The sequence below is a fragment of the Hippoglossus stenolepis genome, chromosome 11, assembly GCF_022539355.2.
Source record: "Hippoglossus stenolepis isolate QCI-W04-F060 chromosome 11, HSTE1.2, whole genome shotgun sequence".
In the NCBI taxonomy this organism is placed as follows: Eukaryota; Metazoa; Chordata; class Actinopteri; order Pleuronectiformes; family Pleuronectidae; genus Hippoglossus; species Hippoglossus stenolepis.
In genome coordinates, this window is record NC_061493.1 from 24,293,107 (window position 1) to 24,311,759 (window position 18,653).

The window sequence follows — 18,653 nt, forward strand, 5'->3', positions numbered from 1 at the left end:
TTAAAATCATGGGGAGAGGGGAGGGGGAGCTGGCTCATTAGCATTTAAAGGAACAGGCACTCAAAACAGGTCACTCTGTGGAGGGCTGCTTTATACAGGGTAAAAAGGAGCTGTTTTAAATGATCCTTGTGGTATTTTGACCAAAGTATGTTACAGACATTTCATTAAGACCCCAAGGAACCATATCAACTTGTGGTAAAATGGGCATGCTATGTCCCCTTTAAAATTCTTCAAGGAAATTCAGCTATCAGAATTTGTAGGTCAAAGGTCACCCTGACCTCACAAATGCCTAAATTTGGCCACAATGTTTATAACAGGGCTGTAGTCCTACTTCTACATGTGTTCAAAGCTGCTTTCAGGCCTGCACTGAACTCCAGAGAATCTCCAGACATTCTCTCAAGTGGCTGTAGGTGACAAGGCAAACGTCAGAGTGACAGCCTCTGGACTCTCTCCAGACGTACGGCGGTCAGTCCCAAAGTAAAACCGCTGCTTTGACTACACAACAGGAGATTCTGCGGAGGATTCACAGCGAGCGAGTCGGCGTGTTGATGGCGCTTCTACGACACAACGGATTCAAAACTGAAAAAACTGAAAGAAAACAAGGATGAAAAAGAGGAGCCACACACGTAGAAAACACAGGCAAAGATGTCGAGAGATGTGCTTGTTAATTAACGTGCATTGTCCCTCTTAAAGAAACAAACCATCAGAGATGCTCTGACGAGAAGAGGCGCCACTCTGTCGCTCAGTTGAATAAAAGCCTCACAACAAAGTGATGAAGTGGGTCAGTGACTGCTGGAGGGAAACAAACAAGAGAATCTCTGTTCGAGGTCGAGGGGAGGGGCTCCTCCTCCTCCACTGGTTCCACTGGGAAAAGATCGAAAACGCAACACATCCAACTTGACCCCACACAGGGGACGTTTGTTCTTCGTCACCGGGGACAATAAAACGTCAAGGGTTTAATCTGGGAGCAGCAGGAACGTGATCTGGACATCTTCAGATCAATTGCATTGTTATTTGTGACGCTCCAAATCAGAACATTAATATACTCAAGGCACTTTACATAGTAAGGCTGAGACCTGGTAATATTACAGGGTTAGGGTTATCTAGAACAGACTGAATGTGGGTACGTATATTTATCTGATTTAATTTAATATTCAACATATCTAATATCTAATCTAATCATTGACTAATCAAGAAAACAGTCATGGATTAAACGTGAAAGAAAATCATCATCAGCTGCAGCTCAGGTTTAATGCGATACGTAGTATAGTTTTTTATTATTAAACAAATTCATAATAAATGTTTGAATCTTCTGTGTAAATGACAGAAACTAAAATACAGCTAAAGATTGAGGGACAAAATAACTGTGAGTAACATGAGCTCTTATTAAAACATTATTAGTGATGTACATATTCAAATATGAAATCTTTATTTTAAGATTTTAACATGAAGCAATTCCTAAATCATCTTTGAGGCTGAAAACTGTGACTCGTTGTATTTTCTTTAAGAATAAAGTTCCTCTTCCTCTGTAGCTGCGTGTAAATATGATTTCCTCTATTTCCCCCTGACGTGTGTCACGTTGGACTCTTCCCATCCTCCCAGCATGCCTTGCAGCAGCAGCAGTGTGATGGAGCTGCTGATGCTGGAGGAAAAGACGTAGCAGGAAACACACAGATGGACCAAACCATTTCACTTTCACCTCCACTGATCCTCACTGCTCTCATGTTCATACAGAACTAAACTGGGTTGATTTGTATTTACTTCCATTATTATCCTGCCTCTTATTCCATCTTTTATTATTGTGTCTTTATTGCTATTTCTGCACTAAACTTATAAATAGAAAATTAAATAATATTCCTACGTACGGTGTTGATGATGCTCAGACTTTTCCATTTTAAAGATATTTTATCTTAATATATTTACATGTACGCTTTATTGAGAGTTTAATTTAAACATCTCGTGGAAACATTACTGGATTCATATTTGTTGTAAAGCAACAGAAGATATGAGACACAACTAAAGTTCCATAGAGATGTTGATTCATGATAAACACAAAATAAATATATTTCTGAGCAGTTTAATTACTTGAAGAGGAAACACTACAAAAATGTATTTAAATAATTATTCATCTCGTGTTTTAAATTAATGATTTATTGCTCAGATTTTGCTCCGTTGTGTTTATTGTGTGTTTATTTAAATCAGCATCTCTGTGAAACTTTAATCGTGTCTCATATCTCGTGTTCATGCAGCAATAATAATCATGTTGGTGTCTCTACAGTGATTAGAAATTGAATTTAATTAAAGCACAGGAAGGAAATAACGGAACGAAGATCAAATTGATCGCAGCGGATTGAAAATGTTTCTGAATTTGATTTTCTTCGTCCAGACAAAGAGAGAAATGAACTCACCGCTCTGTGGTCTCCTCTGCGGACCTTCACAATAAAGCGCTCTTCCTGTGGAGCGGTCACACTTCTGTTTTCTGGACTTTGGTTTTGAATCTTCTTATTTTCTGTGTTTGAATAAAATCGAAGTGAAGAAGAAGCTCAGAGCTGCAGCTGAGCCCCGCCCTCACGCAGGAAACTCACTACTGTCAAAATAAAACACAACAACACAGGCTCCGGTCAGGGATTTCACAATAAAAGCCCGACGACCAAGTCAATTAACACTGGGAGAAAAAAGGTGGAGACTGATGGATACAAAACAATATGTATAACATTATGTTTATCAAAGCATATATATTTAGTGTTATTGTTTATTGCAACGTGGACCTTCAGCAAAAAAAAACTCTTTCTTCATAACCTCATGTTTTTTATGAAGTCTTCTCTTTCCCACATGTATTTTACCTTTTTAACACGTTTGTGTGTTTCCTTATAAACTCGAAATTCTGACTTAAAAACAAAACTCACCTCTATGTGGTCTAGCCCCCATGATTTATTTTGAAGGGTGAACCACACGACTTCCGGTGGCGGCTTTCAAATTGCAAATTAAAATGAGTCCTGCTGGTGACACCTGGTGGTCATTTCACTCAGATTCACTATTTACTTTAAAGATTTCAAACACACAAACATGTATTATATGTTCATGTTTGCTAACACACAATGTGTGTATATTGTGTGTAGTTAAAGTGTAAATGCATGTTAGAGAAGTGAGAGAACAGAAACAGCTGGAGGAGGCTCAGAAGAAGAAGAGGAGGAGGTAGTGGATCTCTGCTTCTCCACCGAGGACAGAAGCTGTGCAGCTGATTCTTAACTCTCTGAATTAGATCGGATTGATATCAATGATAACAACATGATCATATCATATCAATGATATCATCAGAATGGTGTTATTTGCAGGAGAGGCGACGCAGAGCGACTCGTGTATCGTGTGGCTCAGAGTCTCAGATCTGCCTGAAGGAGGAGAAATTAATTAATGTAATTTTGCTCTACTCCTCTGAAGCTTTGATGGGTACAGTTGCCATAACAACGCCATAACGGTAAAGCACAGGTGCCTGCCAGCGATTGGCCGGGCGATATTTATGGAAGGAGGTGCAGACGGCGGGGGTGTCATCTTTCTGAGTTTGTCAAGGTTATAAAAAGCATCAGCGATGAAATTAGACGCAGCAGCTGAGAACCTGCAGAGTCAAAGAGCCGATCAGAGTCTGCAGCTCGTTTACACTCAGATAAATGATCACATCCACTTAGAGACGCTCAAGTTCCTTTAGGACGAGTCCACACACACAGACACACTACTGAGAACTCATAATGTATTAATGACTTCTGAGATCTCATAATAATGTAGTAATAAGTAACGGTTGTGTTACAATGTAGTAATAAGTACAAGTTGTGTTACAATGTAGTAATAAGTAAAGGTTGTGTTACAATGTAGTAATAAGTAAAGCTTGTGTTACAATGTAGTAATAAGTAAAGGTTGTGTTATAATGTAGTAATAAGTACAAGTTGTGTTATAATGTAGTAATAAGTACAAGTTGTGTTATAATGTAGTAATAAGTAAAGCTTGTGTTATAATGTAGTAATAAGTAAAGCTTGTGTTACAATGTAGTAATAAGTAAAGGTTGTGTTATAATGTAGTAATAAGTACAAGTTGTGTTATAATGTAGTAATAAGTACAAGTTGTGTTATAATGTAGTAATAAGTACAGGTTTGTAGTGTTTGACTGTTTGTAGTTAGTTTGTATTTTTGAAGTTTTTATATCGGAGCTTCTTCATCATCCTCCATCTTGTTATGAAGCATGTGGCTGGTTTGGAGCCTGTGAGGAAATGAGGGGCCTCCAGTGTTTGTTTTAGGGCCAATAAATTCACACATGACAAACCTCCGGCCACCCGGAGACGAGCCGCACTCTAAACTCCCTCCAGAGCCAAGCACAGTGATTGGCATTTCATTTAGAGGCCGACGGCGGCGGAGTGGTGACTCAGCAACACGCTGTTGACTGAGTGGAGTGATGATTTCATTTAAGCTGTGGACGGATGAGATCCGTGGAAGATGGAGGCTGAGATGATCTGAGTCTCTGCTGTTAGACACAAGTTTCAAATGTTACACAAAATAAAACCACACGCCTGTGATAGAAGAGTCCGACCTGATCAGTAACATTACTCTTTTTATCAATTATAATATTCAGTGGTGACTTTAATTAAGTGGTTGGGTAGTTTTACTGCAAATCAAGATGGACGACAGGACTGCTCCCAAAAGTGAAGCCAAAACATCTGGACTGCCCCCTTGTGGCAGGATAAGTCATAAATCCTACATATTTAATGTTAGCAGATGGGATATCTGCTGTTTGGACCGGTCCATGTCCCCTCTGCTAACATAGAGGAGGCAGGATTTATACTGCAGCCAGCCACCAGGGGGCTTCACTTTTTGCAAACTTTAATGTCGTCGATCTTTATTTACAGTCATTGGACAAGAAAGCAGGTTTTTGTGTTGTCGTCAGTACTTTAAATAAAAATACAATGAGGTGGCTCATGGAGGTTTCATGAGAACTTTATTTATACAAAAAACAGAACAAAACGATTGTGGTGCTGCGTGTTGGCCTCAGATCCAAACACCAGCTCAGCTCTTCAGTCGGATGAGTTTGCAACAAAACACAAAATGGAAACTGAACTGTGTCCAAAATGAAAAAAAGTCTGACATAAGTTAGAAATGAAACCTTGTTAAAAACGTTCAAACCAAATTCTATTAATCTACTGCAGTAAATCCACTCAGCAGCAGCAGCAGCAGCAGCAGCACAGGGACATAAATACTGTGAGTTACCAAAGCTATATATTATCATACAGGAAATATACTCTTCAGAACAAGACACCAAACTAATGTATAATGGCAGCGCAATAAAAGCTAAGATTCTACAGAAACAGTACTTTCTGACTGAAAAAACCTGATGTCATTCATCACTCCAGGAAAATAAACGTTCAGTCAAATTCAAAAGGAAAATATCAAGCAGCAAAACTGGAAACTAAAGTAAAACAATCATACGCTAAAATGCAGCAGTGCAAAAACAGCTTTAAATTCACTAACACGTGAGCTCAGTCCACCTTAAACATACTTTCACCAGTGCTCAGTCCACCTTAAATCCATTAACACCAGTGCTCAGTCCACCTTAAACCCATTAACCCCAGAGCTCAGTCCACTTTAAATCCATTAACATCAGAGCTCAGTCCACCTTAAACCCATTAACCCCAGAGCTCAGTCCACCTTAAACCCATTAACCCCAGAGCTCAGTCCACCTTAAACCCATTAACCCCAGAGCTCAGTCCACCTTAAATCCATTAACCCCAGAGCTCAGTCCACCTTAAATCCATTAACCCCAGAGCTCAGTCCACCTTAAACCCATTAACCCCAGAGCTCAGTCCACCTTAAACCCATTAACCCCAGAGCTCAGTCCACCTTAAACCCACTAACAACATGTATATTGGAAACAATGTCGTGGACGCTCACAACCTCTTGCTGATTGGGTCTTTACGGTCACGACGTAGCCTCCTCTGATTCGTCAGGTTCTTGTCATGTGACCTCCTTCATGAACAACCAGCCTCAGCTACCAGAGTAGAAACAACATGGAGGATCAAAGTGTTACTTGCTTACATGAGGAGACCAGATGTCTGTTTACACCGGCACACACATGCTCAGTGGACATGAGGTCATGTGATCTCTGTTTTCAGGTGTTTTAGTGGACGAGGATTAAAACTGATCCGAGATCGCAGTCGTGTGGATGTAGCCTTAAAACGTAACTGATTTTAAAAACCACAGACAGAACAGCAGATGGAACTGATTTTTATTCTATTGAATAAGAGAACGACACAGAGGATCCAGTCGAGACGCAGGAACACGCACTCCACTTGAGACCTCACAGAAACTCAGACGTGACTTCAGAATGAAAACAAACATGGAGTCGGTCTGCGTCCTCGTCAGCTGGTTGCGTTCCTCACAAACAACAGGACACATTAGACAATGTGAATCGTCTAATGTGTCCTCTTCAACTGTCCACTTGGTACGAGACACAAAGGTCTTCTTTACGCCATGTTTCAGTTTTGAACACAAGGATTCAGGTAAGTGGAACTTCCTGGTCCGCTCGCTCTCATTGGCTATCGCAGGTTTCTGCTCAATCGCTGCTCCTTTCATACGACATACTACTGCTCTCAAATATGAAAGATAAATATCAAATATATTTGCTATTTGAAATGGGTTAGGATCTGACCAGCCTGGAATCAGCGACGTCCCGACAGTAACAGACGTGAACTCCGGCTGATTATCCTCCTGGGAGCCGCAGGAATAACTTGTATATTTCTTTAATAGAAATCTGCCAGTGTATGAATGAAGAGAAAGAAAATGGAAGTGACGGCGCTGCTACAACTCTCTGTCTCAGCTGATGTTTTACTCCACTTGTACTTGTACACGTTCTGTCCCACCAGGCTTCTCAGAGACCAGCTGAGGCCTGCACACGGTTTGAATATCCAGATCAAAGATCTTCAAACGTCTTTTCTACGTTGGATCAAATTCTTGCTCGGGTATTTTTCTTCGAACCATAAAACTTATCTGCACTTTGACCCCAGTGACATCATAACAATCTCTCTTCTGGATTCATAATTTAATCAAACACAACTTTAACTTTTATTTAAAATCGAAAACCTGAAACCTAAATCACAAAGAACGATTCTCACATTCACGTCCCAGTTTGTATCAGATCAAGTGGTTTAGTTGATGTGTTTGTTAAAACCTGTGAAAACATTTAACAGTCACGTGACGTTAATTTGCACATTTAATAAATAACCAGTTCGTATATTGATATTTTGTTTTCATCTCAAGTCTAATGAAAATGTCCATCCTTGTTGTCGACCAATCACAGACGAGTTTCCCAACTCCTCTCCCTGTCAGCGCTGTCCAGTCGCGTGCAATCTTCTTCATGTTGTCTTTCTATCCTATCCGGGTGGCGCCAGCCTCCTCCACTGGCCCCTCCCTCTTGGTTTCCAGGCCAACTTCGGTGTAGGCGACCCCCGGAGAAGGCTCCTGTGGATCCTCGACCTGGGCCTGGGCCTCGGGGTCGGCCTCTGCGCCCTCCTGTCCCTCAGCGACGGCCCTCTCCTTCTTTAGCTTGATGCGGAAGGTCTCTTTGCTCGGAGCCTTCTTGGCGATGTTCTCCTTCAGCCGCTCGCCGGACTGCTTCAGCCGCTCGCCGGCCTGGTGCATCTTCTCCCGGCGCTCGTGCGGCATGACCTTCTCGCCCAGGTTGTGGAACTTGGTGCCGAGGTTGTCTTTAGTTTTGTTCATCTTCTCCTTGGAGAAGGCGGCCTTCAGGGACTCTGTGCTCTTCACCACAGATTTCTTGAGGCGAGCAGCTCGCGAGGAGTCCGTCTCCTCCACGCTCAGGTACTCTTCATCAGAGGAGAGGTCAGCGGGGACGTCGTAGGAGTCGGGCTCAATCTCCAGCCCATCCAGGCCGAGTCCTTTAGGAGACTTAGTGACGGCCACTGATGGGACCTCTGTCTCCCCCTACAGAGAGGAAAGAGAAAGGACAATTTTAGTATCTCTTGTCCCCAGGTGGAAAATCGGATTCGAACCATCATCAATCCTGGGAAATCCTGACCTCAGAATCAAAGAAACAAGAGAGGCAGTAATGAGACACTTTATATTGAGGTGCACAGCCCGTCAACGTGAGGGACAGTGTTCCGATGCTCAGGGCTGCTTCACGCTCATTCTGGACTTTTTTTTCAGGATTTGATGTTAGCACATCATACGAGGGGCTCTCTAACATCCTCCTGCTTTGTGCTAAGCTAGGCTAAACACGTACTGGACCTTTGTCTGTGCTCGACACACAGAGATGACAGTGATCCCTCTCATCTGTCTCTTCTGTGCATTAGTAATAAAGGACTGAGCTGCTCCTTCAGATGATGGACGCTCAGATACAAACATGATATTCCTCAGAGACGCTCAGTGGGACCTGAGCTGAGGCCTCTTGGCTCAAACACTTCATGAGATCAGGTTTTTCTATTTTTACAGACGAGAAGTAACTGAGACTGGTTGAGAGCCAGCCACTGCTTTGTCTCGATGGAAATAACTCGACATGCACCGGACGGATTGTGAAGTTCATCAATCTGTATGTGTCTCAGTCTCGTTTTAGACATTTAGTGTGAGACACAATCTTCTCTTTCCATATAAAAAATAATTTACTTGATTTAACCTTCGACTAAAAGTTGCATCGTATTTTTTATTCTTGACGCAAGTTTTTTTTCGTGATTGTGTTTGTTTTAATTCCATCACTGTACAGTTGAACTGTATTGTTTTAAGTAGTGTGGTAATGAATATAAATAATCCTCAAATATAATTTTAAAAGTTAAAATGTCACCAAAATAAAAGTCACAGTCTGAGGTCTGGAATACATAAAAACATACACCTTAAAAAATATCAGACTTTTTCTCTGGACATCTTTTTAATATCTGAACGATGAACACATTTTCATGTGACCTTGAATTGTTGAATAAATGTCATGAGCACGTTTACATTAAGATAATCATTGTGGTTTTAATTTTGCAATTATTTCCCCCTCTTTCGTGTTTTTAAATCAAATTAAAATCTTTATTTTATCGTTTTTTAAAAAGCAGGATTGTCCCATGTTCCCCCGACGGCCAACAGAGAGAAAGCAGCTCCTTTATGAACCCCCCTCCTCCCATCATGCTCCACCTGCGGCGCCCTACAGGTGACTTTGGATGTGAAAGCCAATTAATCCTAATTAAGCTGCGGCCACCGGCAACAATCACACTCATTAATCAGGAGCGGTCATCAGAGTGCGTCCAGAGACTGGGAATGACTCAGTGATTACACCGCCGGGGAATGTGGGTCAGTGCATGTGTTAATAACCTCGAGTGGCGGTGAAGCAGCTGGAGAGAGAGACGGGCAGGATGCTTAGAACAACGCAAACATCACAATCTAACACACAAAAGATCAACATGACGTCTCTGCAGGATGTAGAGCTGCAGCCTACGCAAAGTTCCACCTGAGAATCTGGAGTCTTCAAAGGTTTGTGTAAAGCGACGGATATGACGGGTAGCATGTCCAGGTAGTATATTTAATATACATATTAATATGAAGAGTTAAATGTTGGACCTCTGATGAATTTTAAAAGAAACGGATAAAACTCAAAAATCTACATTCATGGGCTGAACTTGGCTCAAACTGCCCCCTAGTGTTTCAGACTGTCTTTGCAGGACCGATGTTTACGTAGAGTTAACATCATGTTACATCATGATATTTATATATATATGAAAAAGTTAACACCCTCTAATCAAAGGTGCCCCCAGCCACCAGCGACCACTCCTCAGTGTGAATCTGTAAAACTTTGCTCATTCTCAGGTGTGTGTTTCCAGGTGTGTGTTTCCAGTGTGTGTTCCCAGGTGTGTGTTTCCAGGTGTGTGTTTCCAGGTGTGTGTTTCCAGGTGTGTTCTTCCAAGTGTGTGTTTCCAGGTGTGTGTTTCCAGGTGTGTTCTTCCAGGTGTGTGTTCCCAGGTGTGTGTTTCCAGGTGTGTGTTTCCAGGTGTGTGTTTCCAGGTGTGTGTTTCCAGGTGTGTGTTTCCAGGTGTGTGTTTCCAGGTGTGTGTTTCCAGGTGTGTGTTTCCAAGTGTGTGTTTCCAGGTGTGTGTTTCCAGGTGTGTGTTCCCAGGTGTGTGTTCCCAGGTGTGTTCTTCCAGGTGTGTGTTTCCAGGTGTGTTTTTCCAGGTGTGTGTTTCCAGGTGTGTGTTTCCAAGTGTGTGTTCCCAGGTGTGTGTTTCCAGGTGTGTGTGTCCAGGTGTGTGTTTCCAGGTGTGTTCTTCCAAGTGTGTGTTCCCAGGTGTGTGTTTCCAGGTGTGTTCTTCCCGGTGTGTGTTTCCAGGTGTGTGTTTCCAGGTGTGTGTTCCCAGGTGTGTGTTCCCAGGTGTGTGTTCCCAGGTGTGTGCTTCCAGGTGTGTGTTTCCAGGTGTGTGTTCCCAGGTGTGTGTTCCCAGGTGTGTTCTTCCAGGTGTGTGTTTCCAGGTGTGTTCTTCCAGGTGTGTGTTTCCAGGTGTGTGTTTCCAGGTGTGTTCTTCCAGGTGTGTGTGTCTAGGTTTGTCACTTAGCTTCGACTGATAATTTTCTAATCCTCAGAAACATAATGGTGATAATTAGCATCAAGCTACTTAAGCCTTTGTTGGAATAGCAAATGACAATTTTTAAGAAAATTATGAGGAAATTTCCGGTTGATCAGGTGGAAAATATAGAACTCGTAAAATAAACTGAACCAAACGTCGACAACAACCAGTCCCACTCTGCAGCCTGTTGGCAGAACTCATGAAGTCCTGTAATTGTGTGTTTGCCTGCAGACAGTTGAACTCATTGTTCAGCTTCTGTCATCACAAACTAAAACCCATTAACTCCTCTGAAACGACACATTGTCCTCTAATGTCCAGTTCTGTGAACAACAGAGGAGGCAGCGCAGCTCCGGGTGTAAACCAGCAGCCATTCATCTTTTTCTTATTACTGCCAACTGTCCCAGACGCTCATTATTCAGCCACTGGCGGCAAATGTCTCCAACAAACCGCTTGTTGCTTCCTGTTAAATGACCGCAGCTGAAGCTCTATATTAGGAGATGAACACAGGCCTCAGAATAACCGACAGCACATTATTCATGAGGAAACTCAACACGGCCACTGTCTCCTCTGCAGGAAGAGATATCCAGAGCAGCAGAGCCCGGAACCGGACTCAGATAAACCACAGAAATACAGAGAGTGTCTCACAGGAACATTTTGAGAGATGAATGTTGTTGATCAATTAACATCATCCTCAGCCGGACCTCCATGGAGCCCTTGAGGTCCCAGCAGGTGATGTTTTTTATCATGTGCGCACAACATTTTGAATTTTTCACACACGACAAATCTAAAAATCATACACGTCCCTAATGACTTCAGATTCACACAGACACTGTGATTGGAGAGAACTTTTCTTTTTACCTTGGAATGTCACAGAGTGAAATTCTTAGGGCTCTTGTACGATCGATTGTCATCAGCAGGAATCATTAACATGTTCCCACAAGGAAAATATTGTGTGTGAGCAAGTTAATATCTTGTGAACTCAAGATCAATGTCAGGACTTTAGGCTCCATAGTACCTCTGTGTGTCCAGGATGTGGTTAGCCTAGCTTAGCACAATGACTGGAGGCAGGGGGAAACTGCTAGCCTCCACCAAAACCAGATAAAGACACCTTCCTACATCTCTGTCTGATTTACTTTTAGTAAAGGGTCAGAGGTCACAGCCCTGTTGGGAATAGAACAGATACATAAATAAATACTCTGAATATACTTTAAAGGAGGAGTGGTTTTGAAACATGATGAAGTCTTTATAGTGTTTATGTTCAGTACTGACAGGATTTCATTTGGATTTTCCAAAATGTTACAAGAAACATTTTTATTTCACTTTCAGTGATTTCGACGGGACGTTTGTTACGTGGACGTGCAGATTGAGACGGACTAGATCAAAGCTGAGGGACTTTTAAACCAGACGCTGGTCCAACCTCGTCCAAACAGCATGTACTGAAACCCCCATGAGGAACTGATGTCACTCAGTGGAGCTCATACCTTCAGCAACCGTCAATCAAACTGCACCAGATCACACACACACTCATCAGCTCCATCAATATGTCTCATTTCTATCATCAAGATCCATGAATTATTCTCTGAGAAAAGAAAGAACGGAAGAAATCCTCAATCTGTGGAATAAATTATTATTATTTTGGAATTCAAAAGTGTCTTATTACACTAATTTATTTCACTTATTTCACTTCATTTATGTTTAGCTGCAGGCGTCTGAAGGGGCGGAGCTCACAGTGTGTACGCTGGGATCCCAGAATAGGTCACAGAGCGACAGCAGCTGTTGGCAGCACATAGCGCTCCGGTTACTATTCTGAAGGCCGCACGTTAACCAGCAGAGCATCTGGGCCTAACGCAGACGGCTGAGTGGATATCTGCAGGGGCGTTCAAAGACAAGGGGAAACTCCAATGAGATTTGATCCCCTTAAAATCCATTAAATCTGGGAGTATTTTATTAATATGACCACAGCCTATTACTGTATCAATTAATCAATCTAAAATTTTTGACCATCAATCAATTTGACAAATTCAGGGAACCTGTAACTACAGTTTGTAAAATGTAATTGGTTTAAATCCCTGAACACTTGTATAATCGACGCAGAAATCCATTAATCAAGTCATTACATGTTTGGTGTGTTTTTAAGGTACAAATTAAAAAAAAGTCCTTTTATTGTGAGAATCAAGAATACTAGAATGTGTTCAACTAAATGACTTCTTGCAGTGTGAACAGAAAATGTATTAATTCGACAGATTATTGACGTTGAAGTAACTAAATGCTTTAAGTGTCTTCAGGAGGTTCTGACGACGTTCAGTGGGCGTGAACGAGCACAAGCACGTACAGGTGAGCGCAAGCGGAAGGTTTGGACTCAGCCGTCGATCTGTAGACAAACATTAGTGACTGAGTTTGATTCTGGAGGTCGATGGGCAGCGGACTGAAGGGCGACCCGCCACGAGGGCGTTTTCCTCTCTCAATTCAGCAAAATCATACTCCTGAACTTTCATCTGTTCCCTTTAATAAATAAACAAACCATTTCCTCACTACATCTAGATAAGTAGTGACTGAAAGGGGGAGAGGACAAGAAGCCCGGAGTAGAACCGCTGCTCCTTCACGTAGAAAGAGGTCAGGTGGTTTGGGCATCCAGTCGGACGCCTCCTGGGCGCCTCCCATTGCAGGTTAACGCCCAACCGGGACAGAAAAGCATTGAATGAGTCTGCATGTAGCGTGAGGTCTTTACGACGCCACTCTGCGTGTCTCTGACTCAGGCTGCGGCTCAAAGCTGCAGCGATGCGTCACCATTAGAAGTTCACACAGAACCAGTCATCTGACTCGCTGCCTCCAGACAAACATCCCACAGAACTCGGATTTAATGCCATTAAAAAGTCTGTCCATCACTTTAATGACAAGGGTCTCCTCAATTAGCCCAGCAGCCTCTCTGCACTCTTAAAGGACGGATTATGTGTCTTTATTTTCCTACTCTACGTGTTAGGACATCCGACCATCAGCAGCAGGACTTGTTCACATGGGGTTTCTACCAGCTCTCGAACAGTGGCACATTGTCAACGAAACTCTGAAGTCGCCTTGTTTTCATGACTTTCACCTGATTGACGCACGCTGGACGGAGACACGCCCTCTTATCGTGAAGACTTTTCTACAAAATGTCAGCATCATAGAGTCGAAGGCTCTTTGAACGGAAACCTTTCATCTCCTCACATTCCCGCTCACGCTCTCACTGGGTCCACCGCCGAGGGAATCGAGTCACAGTTCATTGGAGTTAAGATCTCAGTGCTCGAGAGTTTGTTCCGCCTGAGGGAAAGAATCTACTTTAATTCTCATGCTTAACTTAATTATGCTCCAGTTGCGATTAAGAAAACGTTTAAGAATTAGTTTTGAACATGAATCATTTAAATGACAAATTGTGACAAATGTTCTTTAATCTTGCTGTAAAAACATTTGACAGGTAAGTTCCTGATTATGCTACATAGCCACAGTTAGCATAAACAGCTGTTTGGATTTATTTACGGATCATGTTCTTCTTTATGGCGTCACCGTCCACTTGCGTCATTTCTGCTTAGTTTGTAGCTACGTGCACACGTCATGACCTCATCATCAACTAACAGACTAATAACCTGAACCCAAAAATGTTCTATCTACAGCAGCAAATCCAAACAGTTCAGACTCAAAACCTACAAATAGACTTCTGCTTCATGAAGCACTGAAAAGAGCAAGTGTCATTCTTCCTGTGAACTCTGAACTTACTCTGAGACAAACACAAAGTCCTTACAGAACCAGATATTTCCCACATCAGCTCACCTGATAGATGACGACCCGGAACTTGTTGCGGGTCAGCAGCTCGTCCTGCGTAGATTCAACCTTCTTGACTCGCACGTTTTGCTTCTCGACGCGCGTCCGCACCTCCTTGACGTTGGCGCTGACTTTGCGGGTCTTCTGCAGGAGCTTCTCCACCGTGCTGCTGGTGTCGGTGTGGTCCTTGGCCAGCTTCAGGACGTCGCCCTGGATGGTCTTGATGTTGTTCTCCAGGTCCAGCTGACGCTCCTCCATGCGCTGCTGGCAGGACTGGACGTTGTCGATGATGCCAGCCACGCGCTCCAGCAGCGACAGGATAGTGAGGGCGCTGATGGGGTTCCCGGCCTCATCCTCCACCCCGATGATCTCCAGCTTCTCCTGGACGCCCGCCGTGCGATACTTGTGCTGATCCATTGGAGGGTTTTGATGGTTTGTGTCTAAAATCTTCAATCTCTTGGTTCCAGTTTGTTTGAAACTTGCTTAGGAGTGGCAGATGTGTGGTGTAGTTGGGGGAGCAGGACCAGGACCGTTGGGGTTACCAGCAGAGAGACCGGAGAGAGGCAACACCCAGCTGCTGTGACCAAACTGAGGTCTGGGGAGAGGGGGAGAGGGGAAACTCCACCTACCCTTTTTAAAAAGTCTTCAGAACCAGAGGGAACCTGAATTCAGCCGCCAAGTGGGGAGCAGCAATGCTCTCACGAACCCCCCCGGCTAAAAATAAAAACTCTTTGTAAGGCGACACTTGGACATTTTGGGAAGACGCGAAGCAGGAGGTTGGAAATCCCCACCCACGTCCCGCTCCACTGTGTTAGACCCATACAGACCAATTCATAATTTTCCATTATTTGCTCAAATGCCAGCAGCTGCGAAACATGTACATCAGCAGCAGCTTAGGCGTCATCCTGCAGCTCTGCAGTGACAGATGTAAAGAGGCCACAGTTGTCTGGTTAGATTACACAGTGCTGGAATGTTTTCGGGGGATTAAACGCTGCAGCTCTGCCCTTTAGACTTTCCCCCGAGTCGCAGAGTCCAAACATTGACTTAGACTGAGATCTGAAGCTCTTTATAGAGACGACTGGCAGAGTGACGAGTGTCGCAGTGACTCGCTGCCTGGGAGGATTTATTCATCCTGACCATTATTTATGTGAAGTACAGTACATGTCTCGGCTGATTCACTGATGGTTTAACTGCACGAGACCAAAGTCATTAACTTGATTTCCACCATCGGTTCGGACCAATCAGCGTCCAGTGAGGGAGGATCTACTGGCAGCTGTGGGTGTGTCTTCGGTGTTTGTCAATGACAATAAGGAGGTTAAAGGGTGGATGCAGCAAAGAGCAGCGCTGAGGCTATTTCTCCGTGGAGGAAAGTGTGTTTCCGATTCTCCTGTGAAATAACTTTGAGATGAGCTGCTTCCCGACCCGGACTCAGGATAAACTGCTCCCAAGTAAAAACTCAGAATAACGTCCAGAGCGCCTCACTCGGAAATTTTCATTCTCACATTCAGCCCCTCCGGAGATTGTCCGCAGATTATCTGGAGTTCAGTCCAGGTCTGAAAGCAGCTTGTCCGTCAACAAATTTCACAGGAGAATCGCAAATCCATGTCAGAATGAAAAAGTGGAGCCACACACGTAGAAGAAGTCAAGTTTGTGTTGATTAGAGCTGCTGCTGCCTTGCTCATGTGTGAAAGTCTGAAGTTCTCGTGTGTTTTCCTGTGTTTACTGCCACGTCTTCATGAACCGACACACACTGGTAGTTCCTGAGTTTTTCAGGAAGGCAACACCTGAGACTTTCAATGAATGAACATTGGATTGTTTTTTACAGTGCGATAGTTTGAGTTGACAGGTTATTGAACCAGTTCGACTGAAGCCAGCAGCTGCTTCTGCCCCCCCCCCAACCCGTAACTCTATATTTACCCGGGGCAGCATGCCTCAGGCCCCGCCCCTGGCAGAAATGTACGGCATACATGCTAGTTTATTTTCATGTGACGAGGCGGCGACCTCTGCTCCAGTTCTGCTTCTGTTGACGAGCAGAACTCTGGTGATCTCCTGACGTGTTCTGCAGGTTCTGCAGGTTCTGTGTGTGAGAACAAATGTTCTGGAGCAGTGTGAGATCACAAACCTCATAAGCAGATACAGGCAGAAAAAAAAAACTGGAAGAAGCGACACATGTGGACGTTGGGTTTACGTTAAAAAACATTTCCTCTTTTTATTTTGGCAGAGACCAAAAAACAGCCTCTAAAAGTCTACATGCAATGAATATCAACATGTCAAACACATTCTAGTCACATTTAGAGAAGTCACGGCTGTGATGGTCGACAACAAGAAACACGCTGCTGGGGGCCTACGACCTGTAGACATGACAATATAAATAAATATAATAAAAACTATAAACACACACAGACGAGACAAACCTCCCCAGAGCTTCGGTCCCTCCTCCACAGATTCAGGGAGGATTTGGACTTTTCTGTCACACGTCATGGGAGTTGGAACGTTTTCCACATTTTGCCCTTTGAGTTTGGACAGAACCGCGGCCTGTGAATAACGATGGACGACACAGCTCCTGACAGTAAAGCCAATCATCTGGATCGCCCCCTGGTGGCTGGCTGCAGTATAGCTCATAAACCTTGTTAGCAGATGGGACATGGACCAAACTAAAAACTCAAAGTAGACGTTAAATAAATGTTTGTAAAGATGTTTCTGTCGTTTCAGGTCGTTCTCATCTCACTGATGTTTGTTCAAGTTGTTTCTGATCAGTTTGGTTTGAATCAGTTATTTGATGATATAAGAACAGGCTGAGACGTGATGATTGACAGCTGAGACTGACTCCTGATTGGTTGAGAGCTTGTATGGGCGGGACCTCGATCACTGCTGCACAGACTCGGACTCCAAATGACGTCAGAAGCACAGGATGGCAGCGTGAGAGGCAGCGTATCACAGGGCTGATATTCAGAGACGAAGGAGCAAAACCGGGATTTGAACCTTCTTCCTGTGGATATTTTAGCTTTATTTAAACGGGAGAACGTGGAGATGTGTCGTCCATCTTTATTTACAGTCTATGCTAAGTGAGGCGTTTCCCTTCATGGATGTAGACGTCCCGTCGAGACGTGGTGCGATTGCTTTTTTAACCAAATCAGCCACAGGTGTATTTTCTTGTCTGTCAACAGTCACTTGACTTTCTACAAACAGTATTTGTCCGTTTTCTCAGTTTAACGCTCAGACGTCTTCACATTAGGACAATAGGTGACACCTGTTCACATCACAGAGGAAAAAAGGCCCGGGGGTCCCATTGGTTCGGACTCAAACGTCGCCCAGAGGACGAGGGTTTTCAGATCTGTGCTTGGAATGTCTCAGTGAGGAGCAAATGCAAAATTAAAACAAACAAAAAACCACATTCATAGAAACTCCTTGATTTCAACCAAGACTTCTTCCAATTACGTGGAAGCGTTACAATCAATCGACTCTGTTCCTGGTGAAAGTAAAGGTGGTTGTAGAAGAACGTGCTTCGAAGTTCCAGCCAATGTTTTGGTTCTCCCCCCTGAAAAAGACGGATTTAAAACATGACACGTTCCTTTTCTTAACCCCGAATAAAACCTTCTCACTCAGTCTCCTGATCTTCTGTCCGACTTCCAACAGCGTCGCATCGCCGGCGGCGCTGAGGTGGCGGAGGCGTTGACGCCGTCAGCTCTTCTTTTAAAAAGTTAAAACTACACCACACTACACAGTTTTCACAAGTCATGCGAATATACAGGAGCTAGAATTCAGAAAGCAATGCTTTAAATAAAAACATAAAAACCTTAAGTTAAAAACTATAATCGTTACAATAATAAATTATTAGCTCGTTTAAACACAGTGAAATCTTTACACAGAACTTTAAAACAAAGAGTAAGTGTAAACAGACGTATCTATATCACTGGCTGGCCCCTCCTACACACGGACAAAACCAAAACATTAAAAACAAACTGCATTTGGTGATCAGCTGCTCGGTGTTAGTCCAAAGTGGAACAGAGGGGGGGGCGTAAAAAATAATTATTTCCAATAAATAGCACATTCCAGAGGGGCGGACATTAATCTGCCAGTTAACTAAAGGTGCCATATTTATAAAGCATTCAACTAAACCTCAGATGAAGCAGTTACAGTAAATAAGACGTCACACATGTTGATGACGGGAAGTGACAGCAGGTTTCTGTCGATCCAGATCCTTGGTCTTGCGGCAAAAAATAAAAATAAAACATAAAAAACTAAATCTAAATTTATGAATGTGCCAAAA

At 43.3% G+C, this 18,653-nt stretch overlaps 2 protein-coding genes across 3 annotated transcripts in view; both read right to left on the reverse strand.

Annotated features, from left to right (window-relative positions):
• Positions 1-4,963: 4,963 nt before the first annotated feature.
• Positions 4,964-15,059, reverse strand: LOC118117643 (caveolae-associated protein 4a). Of its 2 annotated transcripts, XR_004697818.2 has the most exons (3): positions 14,393-15,059; positions 5,880-7,979; positions 4,964-5,847 (listed from the first exon to the last, which is right to left on the reverse strand). XR_004697818.2 is itself a non-coding variant. In XM_035170052.2 (2 exons), exons 1-2 carry the CDS (start codon positions 14,798-14,800, stop codon positions 7,404-7,406), a joined length of 984 nt encoding a protein of 327 aa, XP_035025943.1. In that variant the 5' UTR covers positions 14,801-15,059; the 3' UTR covers positions 4,964-7,403. The 2 variants fall into 2 exon arrangements, 1 of the variants encoding a protein (XP_035025943.1); XM_035170052.2 differs by having other exon boundaries at positions 4,964-7,979.
• A 2,099-nt stretch (positions 15,060-17,158) lies between these two features.
• Positions 17,159-18,653, reverse strand: part of tmeff1b (transmembrane protein with EGF-like and two follistatin-like domains 1b) — a 32,124-nt gene continuing 30,629 nt past the window's right edge. The window contains exon 10 of the mRNA XM_035170045.2: positions 17,159-18,653. This exon is cut by the window's right edge and continues 259 nt beyond it. The gene's annotated coding sequence lies outside the window, so the exon portion shown is untranslated.

Coding starts and splice junctions, on each gene's coding strand:
- LOC118117643 (XM_035170052.2), bottom strand. CDS start 14,800: ATGGATCAGCACAAGTATCGCACGGCGGGCGTCCAGGAGAAGCTGGAG. Junction 7,980..14,392: donor TCCGGGTCGTCATCTATCAG/GTGAGCTGATGT, acceptor TCCTCTCTGTAG/GGGGAGACAGAGGTCCCATC.